The sequence below is a fragment of the Diabrotica virgifera genome, chromosome 7, assembly GCF_917563875.1.
Source record: "Diabrotica virgifera virgifera chromosome 7, PGI_DIABVI_V3a".
Lineage (NCBI taxonomy): Eukaryota > Metazoa > Arthropoda > Insecta > Coleoptera > Chrysomelidae > Diabrotica > Diabrotica virgifera.
In genome coordinates this window covers 244,023,421-244,047,722 of record NC_065449.1, presented here as the reverse complement: position 1 = coordinate 244,047,722, position 24,302 = coordinate 244,023,421, and the positions used below count along the sequence as shown (strand labels likewise).

Sequence of the window (24,302 nt, the reverse complement as noted above, 5' to 3'; positions counted from 1 at the left end):
ATATCAGAGAAAAATGAACATTGATAAAAATTGTTTGCCCTACCTTTCTCCAAACATCTGGTGTCTCCAATAATAATTTCCTTAAATAATCACTTTGCAGTGTGGTAAAGTTTAAAAAGTTCACAAAATACAGCAAACGAAATCCAAATAAATCCAAAATATGACGATAAACAGTGAAATGATGAAATGAAATGATATTACAAACATAACCTCTGTAACCTGTATGCCATGCCAACCAGAACCAGAAGTCACGTGGTTTGGATTGCCTAAATACATATACACGCGCAGCAAATTTTAAAATGAATGCAAATTGAATAGTAAATGGCCTCTCTTAAAATATAGGACATTGGTAGTATGTTCATAGAATGCTTTGTGGTAACATTCCACGAATAACTTAATCAGATATTCACCGAATGTTCCTTGAATGTCCAGTACATTCAAACATTAATAGAACTTTGATAGTACATTCCTGGAATGTTTTGTGTTGTTAGGGTATAACCACGGCGACTTCACCGAACGTTCCAACCACCGCACCGTCTAGAAAGGCTCCATATGATTATATGCGCCACCATTGGAATGTCGTCGTGTGTTCTAACCCTCGCACGTTTAAATTCTTATAATGTGAAATAGCGCTAAATGTTGCGGATAAACGTGAAAGAGAAATTTACTGTGGAGGGGTGCTGAGCTTAGTGTGCTGAACGTTTGGTTTTCTGACGAACGAAAGTCACATTCACCTCAACGGATACATCAACCGACCAACAAATTGATTCCTTGGGTTTGAACGTCCTGATGCCATTATAGTCCAGGACGCATCTGTTTTAAGATGGACGTTGAGAGGTTACTTAAATTTTTTTGCAGAAATTGCTTGAAAATAACTCCAATAATAATATTTGAGTTATCCTCCCACTCAAAATGGTCCGGAACATTGTTTAAATAATCAAAATGTCAAAATATGAAGGAAAAATATATTATATAGATTTTTATATTAGATTAAATATATTATATAGATATATAGATTTTTTTATTGGTTTTTTGATTATAACTTTGAAACTATTCATTTTTGAGAAAAGTTGTACTGACATAAAAGTTGTGTAATTAAATTTCCTACAATATAGAATTGGTTAAATATTTAAAAAATAATCAATCTTGTTGCAAAATAGCAATAATTGCGAAAAAAAACATACAAAAATAAGTATTCGCATTTTACGTTTTTCAACCATTTATGCTACACTTGAGAACTCCATATTTTACCCGGAAAAACTTAATGATATAGTAAAACAACACTGTAAATTTCATTAAGATCTGTTTAATAGATTTTGCAAAATAAATTTTTCAATCCAGCTTTTGCAAAAAATATTCATTTTTTAAATATTGCAGGACTGAAAATAAAGCAGATAGTAAGTTGAATTTTTTTTTGCTTATAGAAGTGTACAGTACCTTTTATTTGCAATTTGCAAAATTAAAATCGATTAATTACCACGGCGTCAGAAATTTTTTTAAATAAACATTAATTTTTGGTGCTATGCGCAGGACAGCGGTGTTCGATTCACACAAATTGATTTCCACCAAAATTTATTCCAATCTTTATCTAATATATTATTTTCTTACTCTATATTTTGTTGTATTTTAATATTTTAACTCCACAAAAATCAAACTAATTTTATTATTGTTTGTGAAATATTGTTTAAACAATTGCATATGTTTAAAAATAATAAACTTTTATTCTCTAAGTTAAAATATATGAACAAAGAAAGGTTTTGCTAAAAAAAGTGTTATTTCAAAGCATAGAGTATGTGTTTTTATTTTGCAATAAACAAATTTATTTATTTATATCGAAATGTAATAAAAATTAAAATGTATCAATCATTATCAAAGATCATTGGAATGCCCAATCGGAGTAAACTATCCGCTGTCCTGCGCGTAGCACCAATAATTAATGTTTATTTAAAAAAATTCCTGACGCCGTGGTAGTTAATCGATTTTAAATTTGCAAATTGCAAATGAAAGGTAAAGTACACTTCTATATGCAAAAAAAATTCAACTTGCTATCTGCTTTATTTTCAGTCCTGTAACATTTTGAAAAAATGAATATTTTTTTGCGAAAGTTGGATTGCAAAATTTATTTTGCAAAATCTATTGAACCGATCTTAATGAAATTTACAGTATTTTTACTGTATCATAAAGTTTTTCTGGGTGAAATATAAAGGTCCTAAGTGTAGCATAAATGGTTGAAAAACGTAAAATGCGAATACATGTTTTTGTATGGTTTTTCCGCAATTATTGCTATTTTGCAACAAGGATGACTAATTTTTAAATTTTTAACCAATTTTATATTGTAGGAAATTTAATTACGCAACTTTTATGTCAGTACAACTTTTCTTGGAAATGAATACTTTTAAAGTTATAATCAAAAAACGAATAAAAAAATCGAATTTTTCCTTCATTTTTTAATATTTTGATTATTTAAACAATGTTCCGGACCTTTTTGAGAGGGAGGATAACTCAAATATTATTATTTGAGTTATTTTCAAGCAATTTCTGTAAAAAAATTTGAGTCACCTCTCAACGTCCATATGTACTAATATTTTTACAGATGCGCCCTGGTCTATTACAGGAAAACCTCCACAGTGCTTGAGTATTTGAGTAACCATTCGGGTTGCTGTGTCTATTCTGCGTTCCGCAGTCACTTTGCAGTGTGGGCAGCATATCCCAATATACAACTTATGAAATCTTGCAGCTCAGTGTTGCCGGTTTTAAGCAGACAAACTTAAAGTCCGTACAAATAGAATATTCCAGAAGTCCAAAACATCTTGATTTAAAAATATGTGGGTTTTATTATTTTTAAATATTTCATAGATAGGTACTATGAAAGATATTTATACGATATTAAAGATATGCCATTTGAATATTAATTATAATTAACCTGTGATTAATATTATATTTAATAGTTATCTATGATATAAGTGTTAAAAGTACAATTTTAAGGTACGTATGTGAAAGTTTGCAGAATGAGCGAAACGAATTCTGCAATTCACATAAGTACCTTAAAAATGTACTTTTTAACACGTGTACTTTGTACGCACGTTATACTTCTCTTATATTATTTCAACGAAATAAATATACTTTCAACAGGTTATTTGTATTTAAAGACTAAACTAATTTTTACCTACTACTTTCTAAAAATTTTTATTAAAACAATATCTACCAAAATTAAAAAAAAAAGTTAAATAATACACGGATTCGAACCAGGGACCTCTCGATCTCCGGTCGAACGCGCTATCACCGAGCTAAACTCCCTCTGCTTTGACAGCTTACAAGATTTCTCATACATACTGACAAATTTAATAGATCAATTGAGGTATAAAAATACTTTAAAATTTATTTAATATAAGTATTAATATTTCTTGGCAACACTGTTCTTCATAAGAGTCTGTACTGAAAGGTGACCGTGGAACGCAGTATAGTCATGGAATAATTGGTCCTTATTTTGATGAAAACGAGATATCCATATATACAATCTCTGATGATTTCTAATAAAATAAGAATAAAACTATGTAGTAATATTGTTATGGCACTTTCTGAACAAATTGAAATATAATATATCTATTGTTTTCGTTTCACGACAACGTTCTTTTTATATTTTTTTATTCTAGAAATATGCAAACTTCCAATAGACTTAGGTTCGTGCTATAGAATGCAACTCAAGTGGTTTTATGATAAAACCACAAAGACATGCATAAAACGTCAGTATGGAGGTTGTCTTGGTAATAACAATAGATTTCAAACGAAGGAAGATTGTTTAAAAGTGTGCGACATCGAGTTGCATATAAAAATGTTAAAAGGTAAGTTGACTAATATAAAAAATTCTGAAAATTCTACTAATCTTGTTATACACATAGTTTCAAAAGTTATGCATGTTTTTCTGATGTTAAGTTTGAGACACCCTGTAGGGAGGACAAGGTAAGTGTCGGTAAGCATCGAAATCGTATTACAGCCTTATGTTTCATGAACATTTTGTTTTCTGAATGTCCCTGATATCTTCAGAAACAAAGACATTTTTCTTCTTCTTCTTCTTTTTGTATAGACATGACTCTGTCTGTTTTTCAATGTGCCTCTAGTAAGTTGTCGTTCCATCGTTTTCGTGGTCTTCTCACTGATCGTCTTCCTATTGGGGAACCGTCTCTCGCTGTCCTGACTACCCTATTTATTGTCATTTGGCTTATGTGGTCATTCCATTCTATTCTTCTGTTTCTTACCCAATTATTAATGTTATCCACCTTGCATCTCCGTCGTATATCTGTACTTCTAGCTCTGTCCCATAGAGTCTTACCATCGATTTTTCGAAGGGTTTTCATCTCCGCTGTTTCGAGCAATATTTTTGTCCTCTCTGTGTCGGGTCGTGTTTCTGTCGCGTATGTCATTATTGGTCTGATGACTGTTTTGTAAATTCTGCCTTTCATTTCTTTTCCGATATCTTTATTTCTCCATATTGTGTCATTCAGGCAACCTGCGGCTCTGTTTGCTCTATTCACTTGATCTTCCACTTCTGTTTCGAGCCTTCCGGAGCTAGATAGTTTTGGTGCCTAGGTATTTAAACTCCATCACTTGTTCTATTATCTGACCTTCCAACTCCAATTTACATCTTATTGGATCTGCTGTTATAACCATGCATTTTGTCTTTTTTGAGGAAATTAACATGTTAAATTTTCTGGCGATTATGTTGAATTGGTGCAGCATACGTTGTAAATCATCTTCACTTTGAGAGATTAGTATTGCATCGTCCGCATAGCAGATTATTTTAAGTTGTTTTTCTTCCATTTAGTATCCTTTTTTAGTTCTTACTTTTTCTTATTATTCCGTCCATGATCAGGTTGAACAATAAAGGACTCCAGGAATCCCCCTCTCTTATCCCACTGCCGGCTTCAATTGAGTCAGTTAGTTCATCTTCCACTTTTACTTTTATTGTGTTGTTCTGGTAGATGTTTTCTATCTTTTTAATTATTCCCAGAGGTACCTCTCTCGAGTATAAAAAGTGGATAACGTCCTTTAATGTGACCCTGTCAGATGCTTTCTTAAGGTCCATTAAACATAAATATGCCGGTTTGTTGTATTCCAACGATTTCTCTTGAACTTGCCTCATTATAAATATAGCGTCAGTGAATGACCTTCCCGACCTAAAACCTTGTTGTTCTTCTGCTAATGTTATAATTACATTCAACTTGTTTGTTATCACTTTTCTCCGGGTCTGATTTGTCTCCTTTTTTGAAGAGAGGTATTAGGATGCTTGATCTTCATTCTTCTGTTTTGTCGTATTATTTTTTTTTTGCATTAGTTTTAATAGTTGTTTAGTTAGATCTTGTCCTCCGTACTTTAGGAGTTCGTTCGATATTCTGTCCTCTCCTGGAGATTTTCTGTATTTTAATTTTCTTAATGCTTCCTTTACCTCTCCCTCCTCGATGTTTATTTCTTCGTTTGTCGTAACTTCAGGTGTTGGTGGTTCATTATCGTCGCCTTTAGCAAATAGAGATCGGAAGTAGTCGACCCATGTTTCCTTCTGAATGTGTTTCGCTTTTATTAATTCGTTCATCTCCTTTCTTTGCCCTTTGATCATTCTCCATACTTCTTTTTGTGTTCCGTAGAAGTCGTGTTCCATCTGTTTTGAGAAACTCTTCCAGTGCTCCCTTTTTATTTGCCTTACTAAAGTATTCGTTTCGTTTCTGATTCGTTTGTAGTGGTTGTATGCCTGTTGTGTTTGTTTTGTTCTGTATTGTTAAAAGGCTTTCTTCTTTTCTTCGCATTTTATTTTGACTTCCTCTCTAAACCACGGGGTTTAGAAAACCCCGTGGTTAAGCAAAGAAATTAGACTGTTTTATTCTTTAACATGACGTGTTTTAACTGAAACCAAACTAAATTAACAATAAAAATAAGAGTTAATAAACCATTAAAACAGATAGGCACATAACGTTAACAATTTTGGTCGACACCTTAAGAGTTTAGTTGTCGACCAAGTGAGCGGTACGCACAGCGCAACATATGAGAGACGAGATTGTTTAATGGAGGCTCTGTGATGTTTTTGGTGGAGTTTCCTTGAGAGTAAGTACGAATTTGGTGTCTACGTGGAGGCTCGTACAGATATTTTGCACAGAGAACTTTCTGTGAACACTTTGTTCCTCTCGCAGTATTAGGAAATAACTTCATCTTGTGTATGATAAGACATGGTCTCCTCTTGTAAGGCATGTCATTAGTTAGAACACTAATTAATTAACATGGGATTAAAACTGTCTAGTTTCTTTGTTATTCAAGATATCAGAGAAACTTAAAAAATAAAATGTTCACAAAATATGAGACTATAACATAATTTCGAGGTATACCCATATTTGTACATTTCTCTCCCTACAGGGTGTCTCATACTTTTGTTTCAATTAAAACACATATTAAGGAATAAAACCGTATATTTTCTTTGTTTCTAAAGATATCAGGGGCATTCTAAAAACAAAACGTTCACAAGACGACTATAATACGATTTTGATTTATACTCACACTTGTAACTTGTCCTCCCTTCAGGGTGTCTCAAACTTAACATAGGAAAAACATTTCTTTTTTTCCACCCGGTAGAAGTACAAAAAATAAGTTTGAGTAAACATTTGCCAAAGTGTGTAAAAATCTAAAATAATAAAAAATAGCAGAATCCAGGAGCGTCATTTGAAATTTTGATAGGGGGGCAAGCATTATAAATTGATCTATTTTTTTGTAAATTTCAGTCATTTTCTGGGTGAGGGGGGCAAATGCCCCCCTGACCCTATCAAATGACGCCCCTGGCAGAATCCGTTCATCTGTTCATGAAAAAATCAACTATGAAAATGAGCATAATTTTAGGTGATGCATAACTTTTGAAACTATGTTTATAAAGAGCAAATAAGCCAAAATTTTGTAATAAATTCGGTACATTGTTTTTTCACCATTTCACCAATACCTATTTTCTTTTACTTTTTCTGCGGGTAGTATAAAGGTGGGGAGGGGGGACAAAAAGATAAACCCAAACTACATAAATGATATAAATAATAACTTATATAGATACATTAAGTTCCCTAGGGCTGTTTCACATTATAAGAATTTTGAACGTGCGATGATTTTCTCGTGCGGTAGTTTTGATATACTTATCCTTTTCACACAATAAGAATTGAGTCGCATTAAGATATTTTGCTGTGTTGTTTGGTATATTATTTTTATTTACACTTTGTAGCTGAAGTAGGTACATGATACGATGTCTGATATGTATCATTACGATGCATCATTACAAATGGGTATTTTTTGTCCATACTTTTGTGCTAATGTACTGTAATGCTTATTTCATTCATTTGCAATTTCTATTTTGTCAGTTATTATTTATTATAATTTTAATTAAAAGTCTTAAGGTTATACAGTAGCGATCAACAGGTAGCCAAAACGCGTTCCAAGATTGCGGCTGTAATTTTGAATATTTTTTCGAGATATTTGGCACACGTATTCGTAATATAATAAAGAATGGCGGTACAGAGCCCAATTTGAAAAATATATTATTATGTGGAAATTACTCTGTAATTAAATATAATATTAAAAAAACGAGCCTGTACCGCCATTAAGAAAAACAAAAAAATACACTTTCTTCAAATAAACTTATTTATCCGATGCCTAGATTTTGTGTCATTTTGGAACTACTAATGAAATAAAAAATTTTAGTAGTTCCAAAATGACACAAAATCTAGGCATCGGATAAAAAAGTTTATTTGAAGAAAGTGTATTTTTTTGTTCTTCTTAATGGCGGTACAGGCTCGTTTTTTTAATATTGTACTTAATTACAGAATAATTTCCACATATTAATATATTTTTCAAATTGGGCTCTGTACCGCCATTCTCTATTATATTACGAATACCTGTACCAAATATCTCGAAAAAATATTCAAAATTACAGCCGCAATCTTGGAACGCGTTTTCGCTACCTGTTGATCGCTACTGTTTCCTCTTAATTTGTTTTTATAATCGTTGTTCTACTTGTTATAAAGTTATTTGTGGGATCTTGGATTAGCTCATCTAATTAGCTCATATACAATCTATGTAATAAACTATTGTAAACGGGAAATAAGACACATTTGAACTAAAAAAAAATATTTTATTAACGTTTCAACATCCGATTCGGGCATCGAAGCGTTAATAAAATTATTTTTTTACTTAAATTGTGGCTTACTTCCCATTTAGAATAGTTTATTACAAAAATTCCACAAGGAAACAGCTTCAGAACAACATTACAATATATGTTTTTCATGTACAGAATTTAAAAGACCCTCTGTCATCCACTCATTTTTAAATGTTGTTCCCCTCGTTTTAAATGTTGTTTTTAGATAATTTCACATAGAACGTGACCGCCGCCCTACTCCAGTCTTCACCGAGTCGTTTGGCCTATATAAAACTAAATATATTTTCGTAGAATAAAAGGTATAGTTATATTATAAGGAGCGAAATCAAATTATAGCGTTGTGGTTACTTTATCGTCGAAGAAAGAGAAATAAGAGGAACTGAATTCATTGGGGAATCCATCCTATTAAGACAAAAATGAATTTATTAACGTTTCGAAGCCCAAATCGGGTTTCGTTGTCAAAATACAAAATACTATTAAAATAAACAAACATGTTGTTACTAAGTAAAAAAATTCTTCTAATAATTTATTTAATCTGACTCATTTATATTGGCAGTTCAGACGTATACATATTATACATTTTAAAGTAGAAGACTTTAAAATGATATCGCCAATATTTATGAGTTGCGTTCCTGGGACGACTTTACTAAAAGATAGTTCATTCGATTACATGAAATCAATCCCAACTCAAGAATATCCGTCGCAAAAAAATCATAGCATGTGATCTGTCTTTAAAAAGACAACCAAATGCAACGATGACAGTAAAATTCTCGCGTTAGAGATTCCATAGTAAATCACGAGGGAAAACCAGGAAAAAACCTCGTGATACTATCCCGACATCGTAAGTATTTGGTCTTACATTTAATCTACCTTCAAAAAACTAATATCAAATTCTGACTTTAATATGTTTAAATTTTAAATAATATTAATATTACATAGATATACAATAAGTAATACTAAAATATAAAATTTGTTCTAACTCGATATGTTATTGACTTACTAATATTATTAAATATTTTTTTATTCACACATATTGATGGAACACCCTCTATACTCAACGTTAATTACAACTATGTAAAATAAAGTTTATTATAATATACTTAGCAGTTTTATGTTAGCAGTAACATATAAATAATTTTGCTGTACTTAGCAAGTGTGTTTTTTTTCTTTATCACCTAATTCGTCAAATTCACTGTTAAGGGCACGGCATTACACTATTACAAGCATTTCTCGTCAAGTTTCTATCTTTATATATTTCTATTGTTTTGTCCCAAAGAACAGGTCTCGCTTCAATTAATATTATTAATATTTCACTATCAATTTGAGACATCATAATATGAAATATGCACCTACTTCAAACAGCCACAAAGTGTAAATGAAAATAATGTACCAAGCAATCAAAGAAACTACCTTCGTGCGACTGAACGACAGTATCATATGAAAGGATGCATTAAGTCCCCTATGCTACTGGGTACGTAAATACGGCACGGCTGCCGTCTGTTGTTGTAAGCGAGGGACGGTATAAACACGGTGACTTCACCGAACGTTCCAACAACCGTCTAGTCACTAGACGGTATTACAACTGATGGAGGCAAAAACATGAGTGGGAAAGATAAAGGAGTGGTCGCTCTTGTGTCAAAGGCTGTAGAAAATGACGGCGGCTCAAAACCATTAGTCTTACATTGTATCATTCATCAACAGTCTTTGTGCGGAAAATGTTTGGATATGTCTGACGTTCTGAAACCAGTCATATCAACTGTTAATTTCATCAGATCTTTTGGGCTGAATCACCGACAATTCCGACAATTTATTGCAGAGATTGGAGAAACAGACTTACCTTATCATACTGCCGTACGCTGGCTTAGTTGTGGGAAAGTCCTTCAGCGCTTTTTTGAACTTCGAGCAGTGATCGAAATTTTTTTGAATGAAAAGCACCGCCCTCTTACTGAATTATAAAACAACGCATGGCTATGGAAGTTAGCACTCTATGTTGATTTGACAAAACATGTGAACGAACTGAATTTGAGATTGCAAGGAGAAAACCAGCATCTTCCTGATTTATACACTAATATCAAGTCATTCCGGATGAAATTGATACTGTTTCAATCACAACTACGAAGTAAATGTTTTTCACATTTTAAAACATGTGAAATATTCAGCCACACTACTGAGACTGAGTTTCCTATCGATTTTGCAATCGAAACTTTGAGTGCTTTGAAGATAAATTTTGATACTCGTTTCTCGGACTTTGATGCCATTGCGAATCAAATTAAGATTTTTCAGAATCCTTTTGATGCTGACATTGAAACCCTAGCCCCGGAACTTCAAATGGAAATGATTGATCTTCAGTGCAGTGATATAATTAAGAACAAATATGAAAACTCATCTTTGTTGGAATTTTATAAGAGTCTTCCACTGACACAATTTGATAATTTGCATAAATTTGCTCGTGGGCTGTTTTCCGTTTTTGGTACTACTTATTTGTGTGAGAAAACCTTCTCCAAAATGAAGTACACAAAAAATATATACAGATCTAAATTAACTGACGAGTATCTTAAATCTCTTTTAATAATTGGTACAAGTAAAATTAGTCCACAACTACAAACTATTGTCGGTGGAAAATCTCAATTACATACATCTCATTAGCATTTCATATGTCATGTTTGTTATAAGGTATGTGTTGTTCATTACTTACAATGTATAAAATGTTAGTTGGATTCATTTCAATAATTTGTTAGTTATTATATGCTGAAGTTAAATTTACTGCATAAATTATACATGTCTTTACTCATTACCATTCTGTGTTTCTTTATCCAACTTATCACAAACATTTTATTTGCTGTAAAAAATATTAAGGAGTTTTCAAGTATGTCTCCGCGGGCCGGACAAAATCTGTCTGCGGGCCGGATGTGGCCCTCGGGCCGTAGTTTGGAGACCCCTGGTCTAGTGAGAAAGGATCTAGTGAGCTATGATTACATGCACCACCATTGGAATGTCGTCGTGCGTTCGAACTCTCGCACGTTTAAATTTTTATAATGTGAAACAGTGCTTAAATTTTCCTAACTAGCGGCTTTATTGGATTGAATTTGTCTATCTATGGTTTAAGTTCCATATCAACTAATATATTTTTATGTTTTAGAACTTGTTGGGGGATTTCTCCTATTGTCCCCGCCGCTATCCAGTCTAAGGCTATATAAGCATTATCATTACAAAGTAAAAAAAACTGCTGAAAAAACGTATAATCCTTGAATCTTTCTTTTTAGATGCATGTTTTCTACCTCTAGATAAAGGACATTGCCAAAAATGGGAAGTTAATTATTTTTTTGATGTAACTACGGGATCATGCCAAACATTTTGGTACGCGGGATGTGGAGGAAATGATAATCGATTTAAATCTAAAGATTTATGTGAAAATTTATGTATTCGTTCCAAACTTGAAGGTAAGATATTATATTAGACATAATATTTTTACGATTTTGCATTTATATACAATACCAAGAGAGGGAGAAATAAGAACGAAAACAAATGCCGAAATTGAAGAACAATAATTTAAGGGAAAAAATATAGTCAGGTATATAAAATCTTCGTTTAGAATAAATTACCAGAGAACGGCAGTTCTCGCCAGTGGCCCACACCCACACCCCCCCTACACGCGAGACAATATTATTGTATACACGAAATTTTCGATTTTCTAAATCTAACTGAATTGAAAATTGGGCCAACTCCCATCTTAAATTTCAGGAAAGACTCACTCATTCATATGTCAACCATCCATTTTGGTTCAAGGGTGTGGATTTTACGGCCCTTCCTATTTAGGGTCTGTTTTTCTTTCTCGTCCCCAAAACTCCCAAAAACTTCGAAAATTTTAGTCCGGCCTTTGCGGCTTCTAATAGTACCAATCGTTGCCTTTCCAACGCATGTCTAATTTTAAAAATCGGTTATACCATTAAAAAGTTACCGAGCTCAGAAATATGACTCAATTTCTATTTAAAAAAGGGAAAATGTTTGTGGATATGTATGTATGTATGTATGTATGTATGTATATGGAAAAATTAAACCGATCTGAATTTTTTTCTGTGTTTGAAGAGGGGGTCAGGACCGATTCAGAACCGGTATATTTTGTGAGTTTTGACCACCCATAAGCCAGCAATAATAGGACTTGGTAGGTACAAAACGACATATTTTTGGGGGTATATATCTTCGGTTCAAGAAGAGACAGGAGAACTGCAAATACATCAAATCGATAGTGTTAAGTTAAGCTTTCAAATGGTGTGTAAACCGTCAGGATCAGATATACACACAGCTCAGTATAGCCGAAAAACTGAAAAATTTAACTTTGAAAATTTTGGTTTTTCGACAATTACTCAAAATTTCAACCTACGAATTACACCAATAACTGAGCGTTTGTAGAAGGACTCTAGACGAATCTATCCGTGTATACCTGATATCCAGGAAAATTCGAATTTTTAAGTTATATACTTCATAAGTATAATCAAATCTATTATCTATGGGAAAAACGGTTTTTCAAGCTCAATAATTCCTGTAATAGCTTCAGTTCAGTTATCATACTTGACCTTAGATGCATCAGATACTACTTGTCAATACGTTTCAAACTCACGTTTAGTGATCAAAATCGGTTAAGCCGTTTAGAAGTTATTAAGCTACAAAAGTATAATCCAATTAACGATTATTCCCGAAATGGTTTATGTAGTTGTAGTGGTTACGACGCTAAATTTGATCAGGAAACGGGCAATCCGAGTTTATTTACCGGCCACCCCAATATTTTTTTTTCAATATAATTCGAATAGAAAAAAAATCTAGTGTACATTCGATGGACGGTTTGTTTACTTCTACTGCATCTTGATTGCGAATGTAGTATAAGCCGGAATGGGACGTTTCGATGCCGCCGGTTCATCGCCGGCCGTTTCGATGCCGCCGGTTCATCGCCAGTCCATTTAATCGCCGTCATATCTCGCATTTCCTAGAATTCCTAATTAATACTAAAAATAACTAATAACTGTAACTGTCGAAAATTCGGAAATATATCAGATAGCGATTAATTGACTGGCGATGAATCGGCCGGCATCGGCATCGAACTGACGGCATCGAAACGGCGGCGATGAAACGTCCTAGACCCGTATAGGCACTTAATCTTCTCGACGTTGATGAGCATATTTAGTTCTTTAGCTTTAGTATTAAATGCATGCAGTAGCCTTTGGAGATTGTCTTCAGAGTCGCCTTGACCGATTCCTGTGTTTATAACTATGTCTTCTGTTGTCGAATGTCCTACTCTTATTTTTGTTTTACATTGTTTGTTAATATCGTATACTAGGTTAATTAGTCTGTGGTTTAGTCTTTTTTCTCCCATTATTTCTAACACGTCCTTTAATCGCACTCTGTCAAAAGCCTTGGTCATATCGACGAAACACATCTATGCAGGTTTATTAAATTCTATGGTACAATTATCTGTCTGATAACAAATATTGCATCAATGGTAGATCTATTTTTCGGAAACCTTGTTGTTCTTCCCATGCAGTTATAGTTTTGGCGATTTCTTCCAGTATAGTTTTTGTGAATGTTAATAGAATATGTTTTTTTAGATAATATTAAGGATGAGTCACATGCTATTTCGCTAACATTTTTGTTAAAACAGTGATATTAATATGTACATCCGTTTCTTACAGACAAGTGTTTAGCCCGACCTGAAAAAGGAAAATGTACTAAATTGCGACAATCTTGGTTTTATGATCCAATGAATGCCGATTGTCAGCCTTTCGTGTATGGAGGATGTGGAGGCAACGAAAACAATTTTGGTTCCAAAGAAAAGTGCGAGAAAGCGTGTATTAAATAGAGTTAAATTAAATCCAAAATCCCATTGAATTTCCCAACACACATCGATTCCCTTCTGGTTATGGGTTCGTATTCTACTCGGATGGCTGATGAAGCCGAGAGGCAAAAACATTCATGTATCATCCTATTGAATACCAATTCATAATCAGAAGGAAAACTATGTGTGCTGCTAGTACCATTTATTTATTTATGTATTTGGTATTTTACATCACATCGTAGGCAGCGCTCTCTGTTGAAGCCAAAATGCGTGAATATTATTTTTACTTGTGAGTATATATATATATATATATATATATATATATATATATATATATATATATATATATATATATATATATATATATATATATATACCTACCTACTATGTAGTCTTTATTTATAAAATATAAAAGTGAATTATTTCAAGTGTGTCTCATATATTTTTCCTCCATTTTATTTTGTATAATTAACCCTTCAGCAGAATTTTAAGGCCTGTCAGTCCACTATCGTATGAAAGTACAATAGACCAGGGCGGATCTATTTTGAGGTGGATGTGAGAGGTGGCATTCGGATTTTTGCAGATCAAGTTAAGTGACAACTTCAATAATTATAATTGACTTATGCTCCTTCTCAAATATACCCGGAATATTAATAAAAAAATTTAAATATTTAAAAATTTCGAAAAATATCGATTTTTTTCTACTTTCATTGCTTATAACTTTAAAACGATTCATTTTGAAACTATTATTATTATTGAATTTGTCACCTAACTTTATCTGCAAATATCCGAATGCCACCTCGCACATCCAAAACTAGACGTTTTTTCACAGATCCGCCCTGGTCTACAACAAAACTTGGTAATTTTTTATTGATAAAATTGAAAACTTATATACCTTTTCTAGTAATAAAAATAAGATTTCTTTGATCTCTGCTCCAAACAAAGAGGATTGCAGTTGGATTCCTGGATTAAATATTTTAGAAAAACCATATATTTTGTAAATTGTGTAAGTCTTAGCTGTTAAAAAAAAACAGAAACAAAAAAGTTTCGAAACCGGTAGAGGTGCTTGCTGCACTCTCTGATTGAACTGGAATAATGATGCGGCTGTAGTTTCGTGTTGCAACGAAATTGAAAATGGTTATTCATTTTTTATTTACATGTTTACTCTGATTGGAGTACGAAGGGAACCATTCTCGTTGGAACTTTACCGCGCTGAGCAGATGGGACGTGAATTATAAATTGTAAAATTCCCTCATCTTCCTTAGTCTCAGCATCCGTTATAGCTTGCAAATTGTAGAAGCCTCGGAGGTGTTACCAGAGAAGGTTCCCATTGTTTTCAGTCTGGTAGGAGGTAGAATAACATCTTGGGATGTTGTTTTATGTGCTATTAGATTGAAAACTTAGTTTTTTGCTAGCAGTTGCCACTGGGGCATCCATGCAATTTCGTTCGTTGCAATCCGTGACTGCACGCCGGGGTTTGTCCTAGTTGGGTCAGAGAGAGCAGCCTATGTGCCTCCTGATGAGAGACTAATAAGTTTCGAAACCGGTAGAGTTGCTTCCTGCACTCTCTGATTGGACTGGAATAATGATGTGGCTGTAGTTTCGTGTTGCAAAGAAATTGAAAATGGTTATTCATTTTTGTCTTAGCTGTTTATTCTACAAAATACAGGATAGGGATCGATGGAAGGAGTTGAGAGAGAGGCGATAGAAGGCTAAGAAGAAGAGGAAGACTTATTTTGCCGTTTGGTGAGTTGTGTGTATGTGACTTGATGCAAAAGGATGATGTAGATGAGGATGGTAGAACAATAGGCATAGAAAACTGGCATCAGTTGGCAATTGATAGAACTGACTGGCGTAATAAACTTGGGAAGGTCGAGGCTCTTTTATAGGGCTGTAGCACCATTGATGATTATGATGTAGGAGGATTCTAGTCTTCGCCTGCATGCTTAGCTCTAAATGCAACTTTGTTTGTTAATCTTTTTAGTATGATAGTCGTAGAAATTTTATTTATGGTATTAAGCAAGGTTATTCATCTGCAATTTTTGCACAGTGTGAGATTGCCCTTTTTTGAAAGCTTGATAATGTAACCTTTTTGCCAGCCCGCTGGAATGCGGTTTGTTTCATATACCTCTCGGATTATGAGAAGCAAAAATTCAGCAGTTAAATAAGGATCATTTTTGAGTATTTCGGCAGCAATGTTATCGATTTCCGGATACCTGTTGTGTCTCAAAGATTTGACAGTTATTATTATGTCGGTTTTGGAAGGGGCATCTATATTCTGCGGGATGTTGACAGTTTCAGCTGCGTTATCCCTCGGCGCACCTAACACCTCCTGGACATGTTTTGCCATATATCTATTTGGTCATCTATTGTAGTAAGAACTTCACCTGTCTTGTATCTTACAATGTTCGATCAGTTGGGCCCATTTTTGGTTAGTCGTCTTGTAATTTCGTATAGCTCTCTAGTTCTGCTGTGTTGTGCAGCTGTTCAGTTCTGCTCCAATGTAATCCACTGTTTGCCCATCACTACTCTTATGAAATCTATCTATTTTTTTTGACGTCGTCCTGTGTTTTCTTTCGTCTCTTCTGGTCTCCTCTCTAAGGTTCTTGGTGTCCACTTTTTATTACCTCTCTGGTTATGTGGCTGAACCATTGCCATTTTATTTTAGCTACCTTTTTTTAGATCATTACAACCTTCAAAAAGCTTTCTGTACATTTCGCACATGTTTTATGCAAGATGTATTTTATTAAAACAAAACGCCTTGTTTTTATAAAGTTATTTAACTTATTTTGTAATACAGTCGTAAAAAGACTTTTATCTATAATTTTCTGTATTTACAAAGAAACAACAGCTATCATTTAGCTCCTCCTACAACCATCCACTTTCCACGTAATGTTATAATTTATTTACCAGCTTTTTATAATCTTTAGAAACGAAATGACAAACTGTAGATACATCTTTATTATTTAAGCTTGAGAAATCACATCAACTCTATAGTCAAATCAATGATCTAAAGCAGCGGTTCTCAATCTTTTTGAGTCATGTACCACCAAATACTTTTTATTATTTTTGGTACCACCTAACTGAAATACCTATCTAGCTAGGTGATCTAATTAACTATAATAGTGGTGCTTACTTTGGCCGTTTTGTGTACCACCTCAAATAATGAAATGTACCACCAGAGGTACATGTACCACAGATTGAGAACCGCTGATCTAAAGAACCGGCAACGGTATCAAAAATAGTCTCTATGACATGGAAATATAAAGTACAAATATGAATACCTCTTTATGTGAAAAGCTCATTTATTATACAGGATGTCCCGAAAAGATTGGTCATAAATTATACTACATATTCTGGAGTCAAAAATAGTTCGATTGAACCTAACTTGCCTTAGTACAAATGTGCTCATAAAAAAAGTTACAGCCCTTTGAAGTTACAAAATGAAAATCGATTTTTTTCAATATATCGAAAACTATTAGAGATTTTTTATTGAAAATGGATATGTATCATTCTTATGGCAGAAACATATATTAAAACAAAATTATAGTGAAATTTGTCCACCCCATAAAAAATTTATGGGGATTTTGTTCACTTAAACCCACCCAAACTTTTGGGTATGTTCCAATTAAGAGGAAACAGCAGCGATCAACAGGTAGCGAAAACACGTTCCAAGATTGCGGCTGTAATTTTGAATATTTTTTCGAGATATTTGGCACACGTATTCGTAAGGGTCATTCCATTTCAAATCACTCAATTTTGGAGCAGAAAAAATTTTGGACCTCCGATTTGTCTGAAAATTGGTATATAGGTTCTACGGGACGTAAAAATAAGATATTTAAGGTAAAAAAATCTTCTTCTTCTTTTTTTCTTAAAATGTTATTTTATGCGATTTTAGAGTGATTTGGTGTTTATTTATACAAATTTGCATTTTCTATCGTAAAGTATCAATGGAAAACATAATATTTTAATAGAGGGGACTCAAAAATGTCATTATATGGCATTATAACAAGTTACTTTGATTCAAAACAAGCTTTTGATCAAATTTTATAGTGTCGAAAACGTTAAAATACCGTTTTTTACATTTTTCTCCATTCCCAAAATACATCATCATAGATTTGGCTGAAAATTTGCCCACATATAGACAAAACATAGGACTTTAAGTGGTGAGAAGGATTTGAATAATATCACAATACCAAAAAAGTTACATGCAATATTATAGTCAAAAATATAGGCGTCTACTGTAAGTAAAATTAACTCGAAAATATCGACCTCACGACAAAAATTGTTAAATAGAAATTGTAATAATTGGAAATACGATTTATTTGGAACAATTTCAGTTCGTACCATTTTTGTCGAAAAGTTAAAAATGGCGGAGATATTGAGCAAAACAGGTTCTCCTTTAAAATCAAGATGGCGGCGAACGTAACGGATGAATTCATTCGTGATTTTAAATTTAGGCTACTATTGACTCCCCTAAAGATCAAAAAAATAAAATTTTGGGCAGCTCGACTTTCAAGGTCAAATGCTATCCCGACTGGACTAATATACACTTTTGAGTCTGATATTACTGCATGTAACTTTTTTGGTATTGTAATATAATTCAAATCCTTCTAACCACTTAAAGTCCTATCTTTTGGCTATCTGTGGGCAAATTTTCAGCCAAATCGATGATGATATATTTTGGGAATGGAGGAAAATGTAAAAAACGGTATTTTAACGTTTTTTACACTATAAAATTTGATAAAAACTTGTTTTGATTCAAAATAACTTGTTATAATGCCATATATTGACATTTTTGAGTCCTTTCTATTAACATATTATGTTTTTCATTGATACTTTACGACAGAAAATGCAAATTTGTTTAAATAAACACCAAATCACTGTAAAATCGCATAAAATAACATTTTGAGAAAAAAAGAAGAAGAAGATTTTTTGACCTTAAATATCTTATTTTTACGTCCCGCAGAAGCTATATACCAATTTTCAGACAAATCGGAAATCCAAAATTTTTTGCCTGAGTGATTTGACATGGAATGTACCGTAATATAATAAAGAATGGCGGTACAGAGACCAATTTGAAAAATATATTAATATGTGGATATTATTCTGTAATTAAATACAATATTAAAAAAACGAGCCTGTACCGCTATTAAAAAGAACAAAAAAATACACTTTCTTTAAATAAACTTTTTTATCCGATGCCTAGATTTTGTGTCATTTTGGAACTACTAATGAAATAAAAAAATTTAGTAGTTCCAAAATGACACAAAATCTAGACATCGGATAAAAAAGTTTATTTGAAGAAAGTGTATTTTTTGTTCTTAATGGCGGTAGAGGCTCGTTTTTTTAATATTGTATTTAATTACAGAGTAATTTCCACATATTAATATATTTTTCAAATTGGGTTCTGTACCGCCATTCTTTATTATATTACGAATACGTGTGCCAAATATATCGAACAAATATTCAAAATTACAGCAGCAATCTTGGAACGCATTTTTGCTACTTGTTGATTGCTACTGTTTCCTCTTAATTCATTATTGTGGTACCATTAGTTAAACACAACGTTTTTAAAACTGTTTTCTCTTCTAGTATATTTTCGATAAGCCAGTTTTTATCAAGGTGCGGCTTCTTTTTCAATATATTTATGTAAAAATTTTATGGGGGTTTTGTTCCTTTGAACCCCCAAAATGTTTGTGTACGTTCCAATTAAACTATTATTGTGGTACCATTAGTTAAACACTGTGTTTTAAAACTTTTGCCTCTTAGTATTTTTTTTCATAAGTTACCTTTTATCGAGATGTAGCTTCTTTTTCAAAATATACCTAAAAATGTGAATTATAAATAAATTTTCAGATTATTAACAGGTCTCCATAATCGTACTTAACCATATACAAATATGTAATGGATTCGACAAATATTCAAAATATCTCAATAAACACTGGCTTATCGAACAAGTACTAAATGGCAAAAAAGTTTTAAAAACATTGTGTTTACCTAATGGTGCCACAATAATAATTTAATTGGAACGTACACAAAAGTTTGGGGGGGTTTAAGGGAACAAAACCCCCATAAAATTTTTATGGTGTGCACAAATTTCACTTTAATTTTTTTTAAGATGTTGCTGCCATAAAAATGCTACATGTCCATTTTCAATAAAAAATCTCTGAGGGTTTTCGATATATGAATAAAAATCGATTTTCATTTTGTAGCTTCAAAGGGCTTTAACTTTTTTTGTGTGCACTATTGTATACAGGCAAGTGAGGTTCAATCAACCTATTTTGACCCCAGAATCTGTGGTATAATTTATGACCAATCTTTTCGGGACACTCTGTATATAGCGCTTCAATCAAAACGTTTCTATTTTGCTCTAAGGACTTCACCTCATTTTAAGACTTTCCTTGACTGCTTATCTCATCCATTGTTGATCTTCTCCAAGTTTGTGATGGGCGACCCCTCTTTCTTTTTCCTTGGGGATTCACTTTAGGGCAGTTTTTGCAATACTAGAGTTATTTTTTCAAAATTTGTGACCGATCCAATCCCACTATCTGGACTATATTTCATTTTCTGCCCTCTTTTGTTCGGACGTAGCAGATCTTCGTTTCTGATTATGTCAGACCAGAAAATACGAATTTATTTATAGGCATTTGTTAACAAAACCCAACAGTTTGTCTATAATGGTTTTTGTCATTCTCTAAGTTTTACATCCGTAGAGACATAACATTTGACTGTAAAATTCGGATCTTCGTGGTTATAGTATACTAGCCAGATCTCTAAACAGGGTTGAGGTTGAGCATGCTGAATGTTTGTTAAGCTTTTCGTAACCTCATACGAATATCATCTTCTGTACCTCCTCTTTCTGTTATACCTCTTGTTTGAAGTCAAGTTTGCAGAGAACATTAATTATTCAAAATAACAAAGTAGGGATAGGAGTATATTCTATATTTTGTCTATTCGAAGTGGAATACGGAAGGCAAACATAAGGACAAAGAAATTGTGTAATTGGCTTATAGATGGCATAAGTAAAAACATTTTCTTCTCCTAAAAAATTGTACCAAATCTTAGCCGGCGTATTAGTATTAGGCCTCCCCCTTGATTTGTCAAAGTTATTAAATGGTGAATGAACTGAGCATGATAAAACAAGAGAATCTCCAACTAATTTTTTATCAAAAACGGTCCCCGATATAAGAAAGTTTGGGAAACACTCTTTTAGTGAATATAATCCAGTTATGTTACAAGCGCCGGAAAATTTGCCTTTCACATACTCCACCTCCTTCCCTTTCTATCTCTCCTTCTCACTGAGTTTCTTGACGCAATGCATTATGTGATTATGCAGCACTAAGCCTTCTGGGATGTGAGAGTAGGACCTTTTAGTAGCGATGGGTTCCTGAATGTCCGATATATTTATCGTGGTGTGTTGCAGTATCATTAATCAGCAATATGAAGTTGTGTTGAAGAGTGATCTTCGACAATTCACACCGCCACCAAGGTCCACCTTCAAAAAGCTTTGAATACATTATGTAGATGTTTTATACAACATACATTTTATTTATAACAATACTTTTTATAAAGATACTTACCATTTGTCGTAAAAAGATTTATCTATAATTTTCTGTATTTACAAAGAAATAACAGCTACCATTTAACTCCTCCTCCAAATATCCACTTTCCACACAATGGTATAATTTATTTACAAGCTTTTTTATAATATGGAAATGAAATGACAAACTGTAGATACATCTTTATTATTTAAGCTTGAGAAATCACATCAACTCTATAGTCAAATCAATGATCTAAAGAACCAGCAACGGTATCAAAAATAGTCTCTATGACATGGAAATGTAAAGTACAAATATGAATACCTCTTTATGTGAAAAGCTCATTTATTATTAAAGCTTCCGTGAGACCCTTAACTCCACCGTATTATTAGTCCCATATTTCAAATCAGTAAAATTATAACAAAAGTCAGTCAACAATACACTTTTGAAATATGCGGTGGTTATTCCTAATGATTTTTATTGTCCACGCAAGAACTGAAAACACTTCCAACGTCAAAATCAGTAAGTTAATTAATCATTCAAATAACACAAACTTTTCTATTATAATTAAATTACTTTATTAAATTTATTATCTAGGCTAGGTCTGACAATAAAACCCTGAAAAACTTTTGTTTTCAGTACTTACACAAAATTAAGCTTAAGGCCTTTATTTTGAATATATGGAGAATTTGAAACTGTTCATTAAAAGAATGAATGATATAGAAAGTGTTATGTTATACGCTTGTTAAAGGTTCTGTCAGTTTGACCGATGTAAGTTTTCGGACAGTCACCACATGCCAGTTTGTAAACACCACTCTGTAATTGCTTTCTCTTTCTGCTCTTATGGTTCTTCATGTATTTGCTTAAGTTGTTGTTAGTTCTGAAAGCTGGTTTTATTCCTTTCTTTTTTGTGTTCGGCTACCTATCTTATATACTTTAGCTCTCCACTCCTAGAAGGCCCATGGCTTGGTTTACTATTCCTTTCCAATCTCTCCTATTAATTTGCAGCTGTATTTTTCCTATTTGTGCTTTTAAGTTCTTCTATGTCTCTTTCAACATCTTTCTTCCATCTGGTTTTCAGTCTACCTTTCTTCTTCTTCATCCTCTTCCTCCCGTTAGTATTCTTTTGGGAAGTCTCGTGTTTGGCATCCTTTGGATATGTCCCAATCATCTCAGTATTTGTGATTTTATGATCTCTGCTATATTCGGTTCTCCATAGATCCTCTCCAATTCTACATTTGGTCTTCTTATCCACATTCCATTCCACATCTTTCCGACAAATATTTTTCTGAGGACTTTTCTTTCCCACACTTTAAGCATGACTTGCTCGGATTTGTTCATAGTCCATGCTTCACAGGCACATAATACAGTCACCATGTGTCATCAAAAATAGTGTCTATGACATGGATGTGTAAAGTACAAATGAATACCTCTTTATGTGAAAAGCTCATTTATTATTAAAGCTTCCGTGAGACCCTTAAGGTGATACAGTAGCGATCAACAGGTAGCCAAAACGCGTTCCAAGATCGCGACTGTAATTTTAAATATTTTTTCGAGATATTTGGCACACGTATTCGTAATATAATAAAGAATGGCGGTACAGAGGCCCAATGGTCTCTGTAGCAAAGAATGGCCCAATTTGAAAAATATATTAATATGTGGAAATTACTCTGTAATTAAATACAATATTAAAAAAAGAAGAACAAAAAATACACTTTCTTCAAATAAACTTTTTTATCCGATGCCTAGATTTTGTGTCATTTTGGAACTACTAATTTTTTTATTTCATTAGTAGTTCCAAAATGACACAAAATCTAGGCATCGGATAAAAAAGTTTATTTTTTTGTTCTTCTTAATGGCGGTACAGGCTCGTTTTTTTAATATTGTTATTAATTACAGAGTAATTTCCACATATTAATATATTTTTCAAATTGGGCTCTGTACCGCCATTCTTTATTATATTACGAATACGTGTGCCAAATATCTCGAAAAAATATTTAAAATTACAGCCGCAATCTTGGAACGCGTTTTGGCTACCTGTTGATCGCTACTGTATCACCTTAACTCCACCGTATTATTAGTCCCATATTTCAAATCAGTAAAATTATAACAAAAGTCAGTCAACAATACACTTTTGAAATATGCAGTGGTTATTCCTAATGATTTTTATTGTACACACAAGAACTGAAAACCCTTCCAACGTCAAAATCAGTAAGTCAATGAATCATTCAAATAACACAAACCTTTCTATCGTAATTAAATTATATTATTAAATTTATTATCTAGTTCTAACAATGAAACACTGAAAAACTTTTGTTTTCAGTCATCCTCATCAATCAGCCAATCGAGTCCACAGCTGGACATAGGCCTTCCTCAATTCTTTGCAGTGTTCTCTACACTGGGCCGTTTGTAGCTAGTTTTCCGCTACTCGTTTTATATCGTCGGCCCATCTAGTTAGTGGTCGTCCTCGGCTTCTTTTGTAGTTTCTGGGCCTCCAATCCATGATTCGTCTTGTCCACCGTCCATCTTGTGTTCTATCTAAATGCCCTGCCCAGTTCTACTTAAGAGTCGTAACTCTTTCGATGACATCTTAAACTCCTGATATTTGCCTGATTTGTTGGTTTGTTATGTGGTGTCGAAGGCTCACGTTCAGCATTGTACGTTCTATGGCTCGTTGTGTAACTCCGAGTTTATTTAATGAGGATTTTTGCGTTAGTGTTAAAGTCTCTGCTCCATAAGTTTGTACGTACAGGCAAAACAC

General features: G+C 33.1%; 1 protein-coding gene across 1 annotated transcript in view; it reads left to right on the top strand.

Annotated features, from left to right (window-relative positions):
• The window catches only part of LOC114329398 (inter-alpha-trypsin inhibitor heavy chain H6-like), a 54,704-nt gene extending 40,375 nt beyond the window's left edge, over positions 1-14,329 (top strand). Inside the window, exons 11-13 of the mRNA XM_028278488.2 lie at positions 3,654-3,842; positions 11,437-11,613; positions 13,858-14,329. Coding sequence (XP_028134289.1) covers positions 3,654-3,842; positions 11,437-11,613; positions 13,858-14,024 — 533 coding nt within the window. The 3' untranslated portion in view covers positions 14,025-14,329. The remainder of the gene's footprint in view (positions 1-3,653; positions 3,843-11,436; positions 11,614-13,857) is intronic.
• Positions 14,330-24,302: the final 9,973 nt, after the last annotated feature.